General features: G+C 36.3%; 1 protein-coding gene across 4 annotated transcripts in view; it reads right to left on the bottom strand.

The window, feature by feature from the left end:
• Positions 1 to 418: 418 nt before the first annotated feature.
• Positions 419 to 18,183, bottom strand: part of sardh (sarcosine dehydrogenase) — a 61,572-nt gene continuing 43,807 nt past the window's right edge. For 2 of the 4 annotated variants that reach the window (XM_058789556.1, XM_058789554.1), the window contains exons 17-21: positions 11,640 to 11,733; positions 7,699 to 7,861; positions 6,412 to 6,580; positions 5,145 to 5,280; positions 420 to 1,349 (exon numbers count right to left, since the gene is read on the bottom strand). In XM_058789556.1, coding sequence (XP_058645539.1) covers positions 1,221 to 1,349; positions 5,145 to 5,280; positions 6,412 to 6,580; positions 7,699 to 7,861; positions 11,640 to 11,733 — 691 coding nt within the window. In that variant the 3' untranslated portion in view covers positions 420 to 1,220. Of the gene's footprint in view, positions 1,350 to 5,144; positions 5,281 to 6,411; positions 6,581 to 7,698; positions 7,862 to 11,639; positions 11,734 to 18,183 lie in introns of all 4 variants that reach the window. The other 2 variants (XM_058789558.1, XM_058789557.1) reach the window with 2 other exon arrangements.

An 18,183-nucleotide genomic window follows, 5' to 3' on the forward strand; every position in this document is an offset into this window, starting at 1 on the left:
GCATTTATTTAATCAAAAAATTCTGTAAAAATGGAAAAATATTATTACAATTTAAAATAACAGTTTTCTATTGTAATATAATAACATAAAATGTTATTTATTCCTGTGATGCAAAGCTGAATTTCAGCATTAATACTCCAGTGTCCAATATGCCGATTTGCTGCTCAAGAAACATTACCAATGTTGAAAACAGTTCATATTTTTGTGTAAACCATGATACTTTGTTTTGATAAATAGAAAGTTAAAAAAGGACAGCCTTTATCTGCAATAAAAATCTTTTGTAATATTAATATGCATTCTTGCTAATTAAAATAATTAATTTCTATCAAAAAAATAAAATCTTACTTAACCCAAACTTTTGAATTCCAGTTTATGTCCTCCTATAATGAATCATAAAAACAATATGCCAGTTGCAGAGTTTACAATATGACAAAACTGGGTTTTAATCTTCATACATTTTTGCAAATTCAAACTTTCCATTTAAACAACAAATGAAGTTAAACAGCAGACAGCTTAAAGGCCAGACTTTAGAAAGAATTACTATTACTAGCGATGAGAAAATTTAATTTATCGGTTAATTTATTTTACTAGTTAAAATCCAGTAAAATGTTAATTTAACAGTTACAGTACATGTGGATGAATTGATGGCCCAACATGCAGAAATCATGCAAAATACAGCATGCAAGATGACTGGTAACCAGTACACAAAACACTCACATCACGTGTTGAATAAAAAAGCACTACAGGCATCTTATTTAATTCCACAGATTTATATTTGACAAAAAGTTACAGTAATTAAACCATTATATTACTTTTTATAAATTTTATTTTACATTTAACCAAGACTAACATCCTCAATGCACAGCTATTCCATGAAAACACTCACAAATATTCAAACTAGTACAAAAAAGTAAGAGACGGGTTCATGATTGCTCACTAAAATGTTACTTTTGGAAAAACCATGAATGATTTCTTTCTGAAATTTAAGGCACAGGAAGATGTTGAACATTGTTACACTGTATAACTGGGTTAAATTCACATTAGTTCTTTGTTCTTCTATGCTCCTTTATGGTAAATCATCCCTTTAAGACAGTGACTATAAATACAGAAGAGTATTTAGTTTTGTCTGGAATGCTGATGCTGATGTGTTGGATAAAGGCCTGTAAACATTTACCTCAGTTACACTCAATCAGTCTGGATCAGTTACATTCTGGCTTTGCTCAGCCGTAGATGCCCTTAACGCGCTTGTTCTCGGGGTCAAAGGGAGATTTCAGGTGAGCTGCAGCCTTGTATGTGACGCCCATCCTCTCCAGAGTGAATTCACCGCTGCGGACGAAATCTGGGCTCACCTGGGGGAGAATTGAACACACACAAATTCAAGCTAAGTTTAAGATGGATTTATGATTAAAATTAAAAGGCTTTTAATCCACGACTATTTATTTTTTCATTCATATCACAGTGTCAAACCACCTCCCTCTCTTTCTCTCTGTGCCCCTGCTGCTCTCTCTGTCAGGGGTTGCATCTCTTTTTAATTAAATCTGAGCGAGCTGCAGGCATTACCCTGTGGAGTCCAGATCAAGACGCAGTGGCTGGAAAACTAGCCTGACCTCTTTAAGTGGGCACATTGCAGTCTTAATGGACACATTGGTAGATATCCACTAATTGCTACTAAGAATCAAGCAGTAAGCAGTGGCTGTGGCTACACTAACTAAAGTGAAAACTGCTGTGTAATGGTTCTATGTGAAGAGTTCAGATGCAAAAGCCTCTAAATGCCATCTGAAATGTTCTTCTAAAATGAGCATTTTTATCAGGCTGCTATGTTTAGGTTCAGTAATTGTTCTTTAATAGCAATGTATAAGGTCCTTTTCTATGCAATTGAAGTGAAATAACTAAACATAAATATAGGAGCCTGATAAAAATGCTAATTTTAGAAGAAAATTTCAGACGGCACTTGGAGGCTTTTGCATCTTCATGTACAGATAAAACATTATTTGCTCATGCAATTAATACAGGATCTCTATACGGCATAAATGATAACAGTGTCTTGAGCTCCACATATGGAGATATCAAAATATTAATATGCTGTTATTAATCTCTTTTACTTAGTTTCTTTAGTGAGACAGACAGGCAGAATGTCAAAGCTTCCGTCTGATATACAATGAAAGCGGATGGTAATTGAAAAGTGAAACAGTTGGGGAAGTAAAAGTACCATTTATTTTTGCCATAGGGGAACTGATTTTGAACAACAGTGGCAGTAGTGGTTTATTTTTTCATCTAAGTCTATCTTCATGGCAAAAACAGAGTAGTAGTAATACAAGAGTGTCCTAACACACAATAAAATCCAAGTAAACACAAAAATACAGCATTTAAAATACAAGATTTTAAAAATTAACATACAATAAAAATCAATTTGAACATCTTTTCTGGTAAAATCTTACTAAAGTCTCGAAGTGAACGTACTTGGTAAAAAAAGTGGTTTTGAACAATAAATTTATAATAATAAAGTGCTAACAGAGTAAGCCACAGTACAAGGTTGTTTGTCAATGATATACGCTTTTGTTGAAGCCATCTGTTTGTATTATTTCAATTATTTTTATTTTTTTTAATAATTGCGTTTAATTCCTGGATAAAAAAAAATGTATCCATGATTCTGCAAAGAAAATTCTACCAGACAATTGAGACAAAGCTCCATAAAATTGTGTCTATATATGCAATTAGCATTTTTATATCCATAGATTTTTATTTCTCCATCATTCATTAAATCAAATATGTATGGAAGCCTGTTTCCGCCACTGAATAAAAACTAAAAAAAGGTTATTGCGACTTTTTCATCTCACAATTCTGACTTTTTTTTTCACAGAATTGTGAGATATAAACTCATAATTCTGACTTTTTCTTGCAATTGCGAGAAAAAAGTCAGAATTGCGAGATATAAACTCGCAATTGCGAGAAAAAGTCAGAATTATGAGATTGCGAGTTATAAAGTCAAATTTTTGAGGGGGAAAAAAAGACCAATATGTTCTCAGAATTGCGAGTTTATATCTCACAATTCTGACATAACTCGCAATTGCCTGTTTTAAGTCAGAATTGCAAGATATAAACTCACAATTCTGAGAAAAAAAGTCAGAATTGTGAGTTTATATCTTGCAGTTCTAACTTTATTTTTCAGAATTGCGAATTTATATCACCATATATATTATATTCAGTGGCGGAAACGGGCTTCCATAAATATGTCATATGCAATGCTTCATGGGATCATAGTTCTTTCCCATGTTAAATCTGTTTTGTATTTCTTATAATTCTTATATGCTAAACAATAACCAATAATATTTGATGTATAATATTTATTTTTTAGAATACAATTATGAATTGATTACAGTTAAACACTGTTGTAAATATATATTTATTTACATGGTGTCATAGGAACAACCAGCCAATAAATACACTAATGTAACAAATCTAAACTACACACCACTGCAACGATTCATTTATAATTGAACACTATCGAAAAATGACTCATGATTCAGTTTGGGAGTCAGCAATGGCTGACTGAGCGAGTCTGATTCAAACTGCTAACTCACAAACAAGTTTGTATCTGTTATGTGAATCTTTTTGACTTACTGGACTTATTGAAAATAATAGACTGAGATTGATTTGTTCTTGAATTGGACATTATGACTGGGCAGTGTTCGTTGTTGACTGTAGTAAAACACTGGTGTGTGGTTGAGATTAGATGATATCTGACAAAATGCTAGTGGGCTACATTTTAAGTTGTGCTCTTAATTTTTTAATTAAAATTAAAATTTTAGTCACAATTTGAAGCCCTGGTAAGTTTCAGATGTTATTTCACTAAAACTATTGTCCTTTAGTAGCCTGAAAACTCCCTATTCACTGTTAATGCATGGAACGGAACGACTATTTTTCACAAAGTAGAAGGAAAGTCACATGGGTTTGGAAACTTTTAAAATTTTAACTATGCAGAAACTATGAGAAGTCTTATGCATGAAGTCTGGAGGTCTCTCGGCCATGAATAACAGTTCTCTGACATTATGTCCAGTGATGTGTCTGTGGTGTGTAATGCAGTGAGCAGAGAGAGTAAAGGTCAGATCAGATCAGCGCTCGACCCTGTTCAACAGCACTGCCGTCCGCGCCGTGGAATGAAGACGTCTCAGTTCTACCTCCCCATCTGTCCCTCCTCATCTAGCTCTCTGTCAGTTAGCATTAAGTACACATCCCCCTGTATCATGTCATACTCACGGTACAGGGACTTCAGAGCCATCACTGTGTGCAACAACACACACACACACACACACACACACACACACACACACGCACAGCTTCCCTCCAAACTAACACACAAAAAACATACACGGACAAGAGACCTTGACAAACCCGTGACATAAATTATTATTTAATACTTTTATGTTTCATGGTCATTTATGTTAAAGGTTGCTCATTACATAAAACATTTTTTCATTGAAATTCCTCCAAAAGCTAACAATGTGTTATCACACTGATCATATGACGATATACGGTTTAGCAGTACTCAACCCCACCTTTCATTTCAGGACAGTAAGTATTAAACTGAAGAAATGAAAATGAGCACTTCACAATAACAGCAGTGTGTGTTCAGCAGAGACGACGACACACAGTATCCTTCATCTAATCATCGCTCTTTACAGGCCTGTTAAATTAGCCTATATGAGGAACAACTCGCATGACTCACCCTCAATCATAACAGCAGAGAAGGAAACGAGTGCATATGCAACAAAGACACAAATCAGAGGAGAAGAGGGCTACTTAATACTTATCTGTTAAAAGTACTTGCCAAAGTGCAATTATACTGAAAATATCATGATAAGAAGTGACCCATTCTCATATTCTGACCTGACCTTGTGAGTAAAACAGAAAACAGTTGTTAAACCCAAACACAGTTACTGAATATCTGCCTTACTCTCTACTGCCTACAAAGGAAGCTGATTTTAAGGCCAAAATGGATGCTCATAATAGTCTGATTTGGACTCGAGCAGTAATACATAAGTCTGTATAAAACTTACGTTTTGGCAGAGCACCTTGCAGCTTTAAATGCTGTCTAGATAAACATCTGACTAGTTTTAAGCAGACAGCTGTTGTAAGATACTCACCACTCCACCGTCTGGGTTGCGAATATAACCATAGCCAATGGTCTTGTCAATGGCAAATCCAAATTCGGAGCGCCGCAGGTGGCCCACAGGAACGCCGTTGCGGAAAATAGCTTCCAGACCAAACATTGGCACTTTGCTGCAGGAAGGACAAACAACACATCAGCGCTGCTCAAATGAGAACCTAAATAACATGAACGCTGGTCCAGAAAAACTGCATGGCATTCATGACAGATCCTTGAGGGCACATCCAGATCTGGCTGTTTGCTTCTGAAACTTCTGAAAAAACTTCTGAAAAGTTTTAATATGATTGAATCCAAATTCAGTTTCTATAAACTGTGTTTGATGAAGTTGTTTGGGCATTGGACTGCTATAATAGTATTGACTAAGGTTAATGGAAGGACAGAATGGAGCTCTAAGTGGACATGAACAAAAAGCTCAGATGTCTCCTTGAAAAGTCTCATCAGTCAAATGTATGGTGATGTATAATATCATTAGTTTGGAATTACAGCAATTATTCACTTTTAAGTCAGACGGTTTGTAAATAAATGTCAAAAATCTTGCCAAATACCCGAGGCTACGAAACCAGTGATGGCCAGCATATTAGTCTGCTGCTGTGTTTTGAATTTTAAAGGAGTAGTTCACCCCAAAAAAGAACATTTTCTGAAAATATACTCCCCCTCAGGTCATCCAGGATGTTTGTTTCTTCACAGTAATCCACACCACTCCACTCCAGTCCATCAATTAACATCTTTTGAAGTGAAAAGCTGCGTGTTTGTAAGAAACAAATCCATCAAGGCGTTTTTAACTTCAAACTATTGCTTTTGGATAGAATACGATTTCATAATCCATAATAACGCTTCCTCCGGTGAAAAAGTTCTTCCCCCAAATGGGGGACGCATGCCTATTTTTCACCAGATTCAGATGAGACGACTTTTCCGCTGTATAAAGCAATATTATGGATAAAGGACTCTTATTTTAGCCAGAATCAAGTTGCTTACAAACACAAGTTTTTAACTTAAGTCATTAATTGATTGACCAGAGTGGTGTGGATTATTTGTGGATTATTGTGATGTTTTTATCAGCTGTTTGGACTCTCATTCTGACGGCACCCATAACCACTAAAATGAATTCGAAATTTAGTCAAAAGCTCATTAAATCCTCCTGTTAATCCACCACCTTAATATTCCTGCCTTTTATTATGTCTACATTCATAACAGAGATAACTGTAATTTTGTTGAAATCTCTTCTTTGGTTTGCTGGGACTCACTCATCAACTGTGAGGCAGACGATCCGTCTGCGCAGACCCTCAGCCTTTTGGGCCTCCAGTGCCTGCCGCCCCAGGAAGGGAATGGAGGTCTTCATTTTACAGGTGAATGCAAGTCCCGCCTCTAGTGGAGTGTCATCAGGACGCAGATCTGCATGCCAATGCCTGTAACCTGAGAGAGAGAGAGAAAGAGAGAGAGAGAGAGATTCAGCTTTTAATATTACTTTTTTCTTTGATACAATCTCTTATAATCTTAACATTTTAAACTTGACCCCCCCAAAAGGTATCAAAATTAATTTCAATTAATAAAATAAAAAAAAGACGTTCATCATAAAAAGTGCATTCATGTCACTGTCTATATAAATTGCGTTTTTAAATACTTTTAAATAATTAAGAGATCCAAAGAGCATCACGTCATTGAACCAAGTACAGAAAAACACTAAACATGAAATCACACATCCATTATTACTAACATGCTGATGCATTCACATAAACAGAGATGGACTTATTTCTTTGTCTTGCACTCAGGTAGAGTATTTCAACCAGGAGCACACAGTCTAGCAGATATGACCTACATAGTGAACAAACAGAGAAGCTGAGTTGAGTCTCAAGAGTGCAGAGGAAGTGCTGAAGTGTTCAGCTGCAGTAATGAGTTTTTATTGTGCCCTACTGTCTACTTCTTTAGCTTCCAGAGCTCAATGCATTAGGGACGCCTACCAACCTACAGTACATCTGAACTATTATCTCCACCTGTGTGCACTGACTGTATGCTTGACCAGTGCTGCGGCAGAAAAACTGCAGTTTAAAGCTGAAAGCATGCAGCATTAAGAATGAATTATATATGTGACTCTACTGGAGAGCGATACAATGATGTTTTATGCTTGCATCATGAATAGAAAATGTATCTCAGATCAATCAAGATCTGTTGAGTGAAACTCTAGTGGCCCAAACACTGTTCATCAACACAATCCCACAGTAAATCAACTGATCTTGACACACTAAAAGCATGCTTTTACTACAGCACCTCAAGAAACAGATCGCCAACACTCATAATGCATGAGGAGATGTGGAAATCTCATCTTTTACTACTGAACTACATTTTTATGCTTTCAGAAGAAAATGTAAGTGATCCTGTGCAAAATGTCGCACAATCTTGGGTTATTGCCAAGGCACTGCAGAGTGTTTGTGTGGTTGAAAGAGCGGTTAGGTTGGTTGCTTACTGGCCCAAGAAAAATAATATTGATAACGAATTACAGTGATAGTAATAATAATAACAACATTAACCCATACCTTTCTCAATGCTCAAGGAGTCAATGGCCCTGTAGCCGGCATTGCAGATGCCATATTTGGCCCCTGCAGCCATGACGGCATGATAGACGGGCAGACAGGACTCTTTAGGGATGTGAAGCTCCCAGCCCATCTCACCCACGAACGACAGACGCATGGCCCTCACCTATAAACACACACAAAATAAATTTAAAAAAGAGAAAGGACAATTTTATGATTTTATGAAGAACAGAAACTGCATCCATTTGTCTTATGAATAAGAAAGAGTGTCTGTACACGAGTGTACTGTAGTAAGGCTCTCTGTAATATTTGATCGTGATTGTTTTTTTGTTCTTAGTGTAAACTTTAAACAAATCTATAGGAAAGATAATGAAACAATTTAAATTTAAATATTTAACATCCTTGCATCTTTATTTTATGAGTCATCATGTAATAAGTGGGATAATGTACAGTCAGCCGTTTATTATTGCAAAATCAATACCAAAATGTAGCTGCAAGCAGCAATTAAGGGGCCAAGCACAACAGAGGTAAAATGAAGAGCTAAGAAGCTATCTTTAATTACTCAATAACGACAAGAGTTCTCCAACCCTGCTCCTAGAGAGCTACCTTCCTGCAGACTTCAGTTTCAATCCTGCTTCAACACACCTGCCTGTAATTAAGTATCCCTGAACACCTTGATTAGCTGGTCCAGGTGTGTTTGATTAGGGTTGAAGTTGAGATTAAAGTATGGTAGCCCTCCAGGAGCAGAGTTGGAGACCAACATTTGTTGATACAGAATTTTACTACAAAACTCAAAATGGATGACATCCATAAAGACATAGGAAAATTAGGTAATGTTTGATTAGATATGCCGTTCCAAATCTAACAAAATCAATCTTATGATTTTTGGTCAAACTGCTCAGAAATTCTAAACAAAAATGCATGTACCAAGTTTGGTCAGAATCTGCTAAAGCGGTGCGAAGATATAGCCTCATGTCCATTTTTGTGCAAATTTCATCAAATTTGTTAAAGCGCTTTTTGAGAACGGTTTGGTTTATCATAAAACTTTTGCCAGCATTGTCTGAAGATGATCTGAGCTGATTTTGGTGAAAATCGGACAAACCGTTTAGGATGAGTTTGAAAAAGTAGATCTTTCACCAAATTCAAAATTGCGAAAAATCTTGACCTGTAGAAATAATAAATGCATTTGACTTCGCATGAGCCAAGGAATCAGAGGAAAAATGTAGGTTTTAGACCTTACGGTTCAAATGTTATTAGCAGAAACGGTGCAAATTTGGCCTATTGGTTGCATTAAAGAATTTAAGTTAGAGACTCTCCTCTATCAATGTACCAAATTTCATAACATTCCTGCAAGCGGTTCTATAAGATCCATACATTTCATAACAATATGCTAAAGCGCAAAATTCGAAATGGTTCACGCTCAAAATGGCTGACATAGAAAAAGTGTGTGTCGTTTGATGTCGATTTTTGCGCAAATTTAGTCAAATTCGTTAACACGCTTTCCGAGAATTGGAAATCTTTTGATAAATTTTTGCCAGCATTGTCTGAAGATGATTTGAGCCAATTTTGGTGAAAAATTTGGTAATTCTGGTACAAGAGTTACATGATGAACACAGAGGATCTTCCATAAAGAGAGTCAGAGAACATTGTGACAAACGAGTTGAGCAGTTTCAGTCCTGGAATCCATCTGTCCGGCCTCCACCAACTTCAGCTCACCTGTTCATTAAACTGAGCTGAAGAACCTGTCTCTCGCTCTTACCGAACACACATTAACACCCAACCAGGGATCAAGAAACAGCACCGGGCCAAACGAGACGAATCAACAGCCCTGAACAGCACAGCACACAGTCACTTAGATAATAGGCTGGCCGGTCTCCAGAACAGACGCAGACGAGTGTGTGTATTACTGTGTGTTTGTAGTGAGCAGAGAGAAGCAGCCTGAGGGGCTGAATCAATCTGGCAGGGCTGAGATCATGTGAAGGACACCATTATCAGCCAGCAACAAGCACTGCGCTCTCCACTGTAACCTGCAGGGAGATACAGTAAGCCTTTCTAGTCATCAGTAGTTGTTGTCTAATTCAAGACACTGTTTCAACAGCTTGAGACCCTGTTACCCACAATCCACTAGTCTCAGCCTCAGATAAGCCATCTGCAGACCGTTCACAGCCTGCTTGAAGCATATTCAACCAAAAGCTGGCAAAAATCGCTGGTTCTAATCTGATTGGCTGGCTTTATGCAGTATCTGGGAGTCAGAGTGCACAGGTCTTTATCAGCTCGGCAGGGGTGAAGCTGGTGTGTTACCAGCAGCTCTTTCAGGAAGAGCAATGGATTTGTTGTTTGCAAGTTTCAGGATATAAAAAGTTTGAAAGATACTCAAGTTTAGATTAAAGCAAACAGAAGCAGGACAAAGTCAATGTGCATATCCCTGATTTCAGATTTACCCACTTCTAAATGTCACCAAAAATGCATTTAAACAGCTTTTTTTTTTTTTTTTAAGTTAATAGTTTTATTCAGCAAGGATGCATTGGATTGATCAAAAGTGTCTGTAATGTTACAAATTATTTATATTTTAAATTAACAATGTTCTTTTGAACTTTCTATTCATCAAAGAATCCTGAAAAAAAAATGTCTCAGTTTCCACAAAAATAAGAAGCATCACAACTGTGATAGTAATAATAATCATAATCTTTCTTGAGCAACAAATCATCATATTAGAATGATTTCTGAAGGATCATGTAAACACTGAAGACTGGAGTAATGATGCTGAAAATTCAGCTTTGCTTCACAGGAATAAATTACATTTTACAATATATTCCAACAGAAAACAGCTATTTTAAATGTTAATTACAGTTCACAATATTCATGGATGGAATAAAAACATTTAAAAAAATCTGATGTCCTTAACCATTTGAACAGTACTGCACTTTTTAAAGATAAAAAAATATATATTTAGAAATAATCTAATTTAGAAATAATCATAAAAAATGTATATTTATCTGTCATTATGAAATTATTGAAAAATCATGTTCTATATGCTGATTTAGTGGTGTGGATATGAAAAAGAAAAACATCTTTCTTTTTCATATCCATGCACTGACTGACCACAAGCTCAATGTCCAACAAGTTTTCATTATGTTGTTTAAATTCACTATCTGGCTAGTCGTGTGTAAGTCTTTGGTTATGAAGCCTCTACAAAGAAAATTAATCTACTGCAATGTAATGTCTAATGTATGCATAAATAACAAATGTAGTATAATGATTCTATTAACTGCATAAACTACAAACTTTTTAAACGTTTTTTTTCTTTTCTTTGCTTCTTCACTTTTCTTGATATACACAGTTATAAATTACCACCTTCCAAGGTGTGAGAGAGAAAGAAAGTGATGAAGTGAGCAGGGATAAAAGAGGATGACATCAGCCATCAGAGCTGTGGGTCTATGTTTGTCACAAGAGTGGAAGTAGACCATCTGTCTGATGCACACATACACACAAACAAACAAACAAACACATACAGTACATGCAGAAAGTGTCAATTAGACTGACAGACATTTTGCGCAGTGGAAAAATGAAGAAAAAAATACATAAATACATGAATGAATGAAAATTACAGTTGCAATTATAGTTGCAAATATCAACTGTAATTCAGCTATAGTTACAAATTATAGTTGCAATATACAGTATCACTGCGCATATGCATAAATCAGCACACATCTCCTCAATAAGAGGCATGATTTGAACTATCTTTCATGTCTATGACACATGGTGTGGGGTGAGTTATGAGCTGAATTTTTGGCTGGAAAAATAACAAAACTTGATGGATAATAATAGTGATGCTTTGCTGAAGCGAGCACCACTAATTAGAGCATAAGCAAATGAGTCTGAGAGACTTTGACAGAGCTGGAACTGCACAAAGATGGAGGACAGGGAGAAACAGAGAGCATTACCTTGTGTCCAGCGGCGTTCACTATCTTGTGTGTGGAGAAGGGAAACGCATCGTTGCTGAGGTCGGAGTCCAGCACTTCCTGCAGCAGCTCCCGGCTGTCAACACACAAATCACACACTTTACTGTCAGTTCACTGAAAACTAGCCCTGTACAGTCAGCATAGAACCATACCAACAAAATCAATACCTCATAAATCAGCATCAGCTTTATGAGTTTTAAAAGTTAGTAAACGTCTTACTTTCCTAATTTAATCATTTCATTCAAAAATGTATTTTAAATTGTATTCAAATGGTATTCTTGTTATAAATAAAATACAATTTGTGAAATTAGAATGAATACAATGGCCCCAAAAGTATAGGGACATTTAATTTGCACTTAAAAAAATATATCAAATCAAGTGGCATTTGCTTTAAAGGTCCCATGACATGCTGGTTTTTGGATGCTTTTATATAGGCCTAAGTGGTCCCTAGTACTGTATCTGAAGTCTCTTTCCCCAAATTCAGCCTTGGTGCAGAATTTCAGCCACTACGAGCCAGTCCCACAATGAGTGCCATTTCTGTGTCTGTAGCTTTAAATGCTAATGAGGAGGAGAGAGGCGGGGCAAGGTGGAGGGTGGGTGTGTGGCCTTAACCAGCTTGCGCTACCATGCGCTACCATTGACAGTGGATGTATTATACACACACACACACACACACATATACGGGTGAATTTCAAAAAAGTCCAATATCGTGAAAAAGTTCATTTTTTTGTAACTTATTTAAAAAAGTGAAACTTTTGATGATTAGAGCTTACAGCTCATGAAAGGCAAAAATCCAGTATCGCAAAATATTAGAATATTTCCTAAGATCAATCAAAAAAAAAAAAAAAAAAAGGATTTGCAAAACAGAAAAGTTCAAGTTCTTTAAAGTATGTTCATTTATGCACTCAATACTTGCTCGGGGCTCCTTTAGCACAAACTCCAGCATCAGTGAGGTGTGGCATGGAAGCGATCAGCCTGTGGCACTGCTGAGGCACTATTGAGCCTTCAGCTCGTCTGTATTGTTGGATCGACTGTTTCTCATCTTTCTCTTGAAAATATCCCATATATATCATGTGGGGTTCAGGACAGGCATGTTGGCTGGCCAATCAAGCACAGTAATATCATGGTCAGCAAACCACTTGGAAGTGGTTTTGGCACTGTGGGCAGGTGCTAAAGTCCTGCTGGAAAAGGAAATCAGCATCTCCATAATGCTTGTCAGCAGATTGAAGCATAAAGTGCTCCAAAATCTCCTGGTAGACGGCTCATTGACTTTGGACTTGATAAAACACAATGGACAAACACCAGCAGACGTCACAGCACCCCAAATCATCACTGACTTCAGAAACTTCACACTGAATTTCAAGCAGCTTGGATTCTGTGCCTCTCCAGTCTTCCTCCAGACTCCAGACCTTGATTTCCAAATGAAATGCAAAATTTACTTTCATCTGAAAAGAGGACTTTGGACCACTGAGCAACAGTCCAGTTCTTTTTCTCCACAGCCCAGTTAAGATGCTTCTGACGTTGTCTCTGGTTCAGAAGTGGCTTGGTAGCCCTTTTCCTGAAGACGTCTGAGCGTGGTGACTCTTGATGCACTGACTCCAGCTTCAGTTCTCTCCTTGTGAAGCTCTCACAAGTGTTTGAATCGGCTTTACTTGACAGTATTCTCAAGCTTGCAGTCATCCCTGTTGCTTGTGCACCTTTTCCTACCCAAATTCTTCCTTCCAGTCAACTTTGCATTTAATATGCTTTGATACAGCACTCTGTAAACAGCCACACCTTTCAGTAATGACCTTCTGTGACTTACCCTCTTTGTGGAGGGTGTCAATGTTCGTCTTCTGGATCATTGCCAAGTCAGCAGTCTTCCCCATTATTGTGGTTTCAAAGAACAAGAGATACCCAGAATTTATACTGTAGGGATGGTCATTTATTCAAACTCAAATGTAAATATTCTAATATTTTGAGATACTGATTTTTGACTTTCATGAGCTGTAAGCTCTAATTATCAAAATTAAAACAAAAAAACTTTTGAAATGTATTACTTTACATGTAATGAATCTACAATATATGAAAGTTTCACTTTTTGAAATGTTACAATTTTTTTTTTTTTTTCACGATATTCAAATTTTTTGAGATGCACCTGTACACACACACACACACACACACACAGACACACAAAGTAGGTGGACACTTAAGCTACACTTAAAACATATTAAATGTCATTGCATGATATTATAAAAAAAAAAAAAACAAGTGGCCTTACTGTAGAGAAAAGCACACTTTAAGCAACAAATTAATATAAGAGCCTTGGTTATTATGATATATTCCTCATGGAAGGAAAATGGCTTTGTGTCACCATTAAACTCTCTCCATTTCCTCAGGTCATCCATCAGTCTCTCCTACCTATTCTCTCTCTCCTCCACTGCTCCTCTCCATAAGATCTTTCTATTTTGGACCTGCAGCCCTCGTCTGACCTGCGCTTTCCCTGTGTCTGTGTGGGTGTGTGTATGTGTGTGGGTGTGATGGACTTGTTCTAGCTGCATCATTTGGGGTGACAGGAACAGCTTGGCCTGTTTTGCATTAGCGTGTGTGTTAACAAAAGCAGAAGGAGGCCTCAAGAACAAGAGTGCGTGTTGGGCTTCATGCTACATGTATCTAACAGTACGGTTATCCTGCAGCAACAGCCACAGAGAGGAACACGACATCTGTGTGGGCAGAGAGAAGAGAGGAAGAAACAGTTTAGAAAGGTGATGGCGGAGAGAGATGTGATGTATGAGGATGGAAATGATGAAGGTGGAATGCCACGTTTTTGAAGGAGGGCATCATTTGTGTGTGTAGACATGCATGAGTGTGTGTGTGTGTGTGTGTGTGTGGACAGCCTTGACGTGATTAAGGGAAGACTCCTCCCCTCCACCCACTCAAACATCACTCTGTTCACTGAAGCACAGAGGCCAACAACCACTCTAATTATACAGTGTGTATGTGTGTGTGTGTGTGAGTGAATCTAATTAGGCGCTCTGCCTCTCCTTTAGCGGTGTCAGTTAAGCAAGGATCAGATATAGTCTTAATGAAATCACTTTTCACCACAGAGCACAAATGATGAGAAATAGAGCGAGGCGCTCAACCAAAACGCTCTGAAAATCATGACGTGCATAACATTTACTAATGCCTCCTGAAAGAAATATAATTGTGTGAGAGGTTACATTTACAAAAATTAATATTCAACTACAGAATATCACAGGTTTAAATATATTCCTTTTAAACACACACACAAACACACATATAGTGTTGTGGAGGTAACGCATTTCTTTTAAATTAATTTTAAATTAAATTAAAATATTTGAGTTACTTTTTTCAAATAAGTAATGCAAGTTACTTTACTTTCCTGTTTATTCACTGACATCTCTCCTGTCCCCGTGTTGAGAGAAATTGGGAGTTAGTGCAGAGGCATTTTCTTCAGCCTGACGCTTATTAATTTCACTCTTGGTGTGAAAGGGCCTTTATAGTCGGCAAAAATATAACGTTTGGGTTTTTGTTATTAAAAAAATAAATAAGCAAGCCCAGCCCAGGTGACAAAAAGTAATGCAAAAGTACGGTGGCCATGCTGCAAATGAAAAAACACCTGCAAATTAAGAAAACATCAATTTGACAACATGCGCTGCAAAGACCACCTCAGAATTGTTTAAGGGAACCGCAAAGTGACGAACATGGCTGGGACATCTTTATCAATGTTTGCTCTGAAAGGTGAGATTTTTGTTTTAACAACCTGCTCATACAATTCCTTATAGCTATAAAAAAATAAATAAATAAATAAAAAATATATTTATTAGCCTAAATAAGCTGACGAAATACAATTACTATAACTGTGAAAGGTTATGTAAGCTGGCTAACTTACAACTTCCCTTAAAAAATTAACCATAGCCTATGGTATTACTGTTAAAAATTAATACATTTATTATATAAAAAATAAATAAAAACAAAAAATGGTTACTATAGTTAAACCATGGTATGCACAAATTAACCATTGATACTAACCAGTTTAACCATGGTATTTGTACAACTGTGGTTATACAAATGGTAATCAATACGCCAAAAACTAAATAAAATGGTTAATTTTCATGTTCTTGGGGTAATTTTATTGTGGTCTGTGCTACTTGCGCATATTTATTTGTTTGTGTTGTGAGTATTTGCAGCACATGTGTTGTCAAACTGATGAAGATGTTCTCTTAATTTGCTGATGCCTTTTCTATTCCATGTGTTTTCTGAAGCTGCAGCGCATTGAGCGCTCTCGGCCACCTTACACAAGTAACGTAATGCATTACTTTCCATAAAAAGTAACTTTAATGCAATTAGTTACTTTTTCATGAAGTAACACAATATTGTAATGCATTACTTTTAAAAGTATCTTTCCCAACACTGTATGTATGTATGTGCGTATATAAATATAAATGTGTGACCCTGGACCACAAAACCATTCTTAAGTCGCTGGGGTATATTTGTAGCAGTTGCTAACAATACATTGTATGGGTCAAAATTATAGATTTTTCTTTCATGCCAAAAATCACTAGGACATTAAGTAACGATCATGTTCCATGAAGATATTTTGTAAATTTCCTACTGTAAATATCAAAACTTTTTTAATAATATGCATTGCTAAGAACTTCATTTGGACAACATTTTTTTAACTTTTTTGCACCTTCAGATTCCAGATTTTCAAATAGTTGTATCTCGGCCAAATATTGTCTTATCCTATAAACCATACATCAATGGAAATCTTATTTATTCAGCTTTCAGATGTTGTATAAATCTTAATTTCGAAAAATTGACCCTTATGACTGGTTTTGTGGTCCAGAGTCATACACACACACACACACACACACACACACACACACACACACACACACACTGTATATATGTGTGTGTGTATTAAGTTGATCACACATGCTACAAAATATTTGTATTTAAAATAAACTTTCTATTCTTCAAAATAATTCTAGAAAGTAAATGTATCAGTTTTCACTGTTTCTTCACTGTTTCTGTTTCTTGCATATTACACTGATTTGTGACATTACACATTACACTGAAGTGTCATGTGACACTAAAGACTGGAGTAATGGTGCTGAATATTCAGTTTTGCATCACAGGAATAAATTACATTTTAAAATATATTCAAAAATTAAAACGGTTATTTAAAATTGTAATAATAATAATAATAATTCACAATAATAATTTTTTTTACTGTATTTACTCTTAATCAAATAAATGCAGCCTTAGAGAGCTGTCTTTCAAAAATATCTTTCGAAAAACATTTAAAAAATCTTAACAACCCCAAATATGTAATATTACAGAAGTAAAAACAAAATGCTATATATATTTGTGTCAATTTAATAATCACACTTTTGCAATACTTTTGTAATACATGCTCTCATATCTTCGCAACTCGATTATTGTAACTCGCTTTACTATGGCTTGCCAAGTCTCATCTATACATCGACTTCAGTTGGTTCAAAATGCAGCTGCCCGTTTGCTCATGGGCAGTCGCAAATGGGTACATATTACACCTATTTTACGCTTGCTGCACTGGTTACCGCTGCAGTACCGTATTGAGTTTAAAATTGAGCTTTTTGTGTACAAGGCTGTAAATTGTCTTGCTCCTCAATATCTTTCAGAGTTGCTTACTGTCCACAATCCTGTCAGATCACAGAGATCTCAAACTACACATATGTTGTGGGTTCCCAGAACAAGACTAAAATGTAGGGGAGATAGAGCATTCTATGTTGCTGGTCCCAAATTATGGAACACTCTGTCTCTATCTATCAGAACTGCTTCTAAAGTGTCTGTATTTAAATGTCTGTTAAAAACTCATCTTTTCTCCTGTGCTTTTAATGATAGGTGATTGGGTTGTTTTAAGGTTATATGGATTTTACTATTGTATTTAAGCCTATGCAATATTAATTGCAGCAATTAGGTCTGGGCATTTTTTAAATGTTGTAATTTGGTTTACAGCACCTTAATGTACAACATTGCCAGTGAGAAGGAGAGACCAGAAATAGATGAAACCACTGCACCAGCCACATCACTATTAGCCTTATTTACCTGAGCGAAAGCATTCAGTAATGAGATGTGATGCATAAAACAAACAAGCTCATAGCAATTTCATAGCACGCCTCAATTATAAATGGGCAGTTCACAAAACACTTCTTCATGTTGTTCCAAAGCTGTTACTGTCTTACTTTTGTAGAACACAAAAAGAGACATTCAGTAGAATGTTCAAGCTGCTCTTTTCCATACAATGAAAGTGGATGGGGGCCAAAAGCTATAACATTAAAAAAGACAAAAATAAAAGCAATCCATGTGGCTTGTGCACTATATAAGTGTTCTGAAGACATACAGAAGTTTTGCATGAGGAACAGACTAAAATTAAAGTTGCGCCTTGAAATTATTTATTGAATTTCACTGTTTGTAAAATGTAACAGCTTGGACATTCTGCTATAAATAACTCCTTTTGTGTTCCAGAGTAGAAAGACAG

Source organism: Onychostoma macrolepis, chromosome 10 (genome assembly GCF_012432095.1).
Source record: "Onychostoma macrolepis isolate SWU-2019 chromosome 10, ASM1243209v1, whole genome shotgun sequence".
Classification (NCBI taxonomy): domain Eukaryota; kingdom Metazoa; phylum Chordata; class Actinopteri; order Cypriniformes; family Cyprinidae; genus Onychostoma; species Onychostoma macrolepis.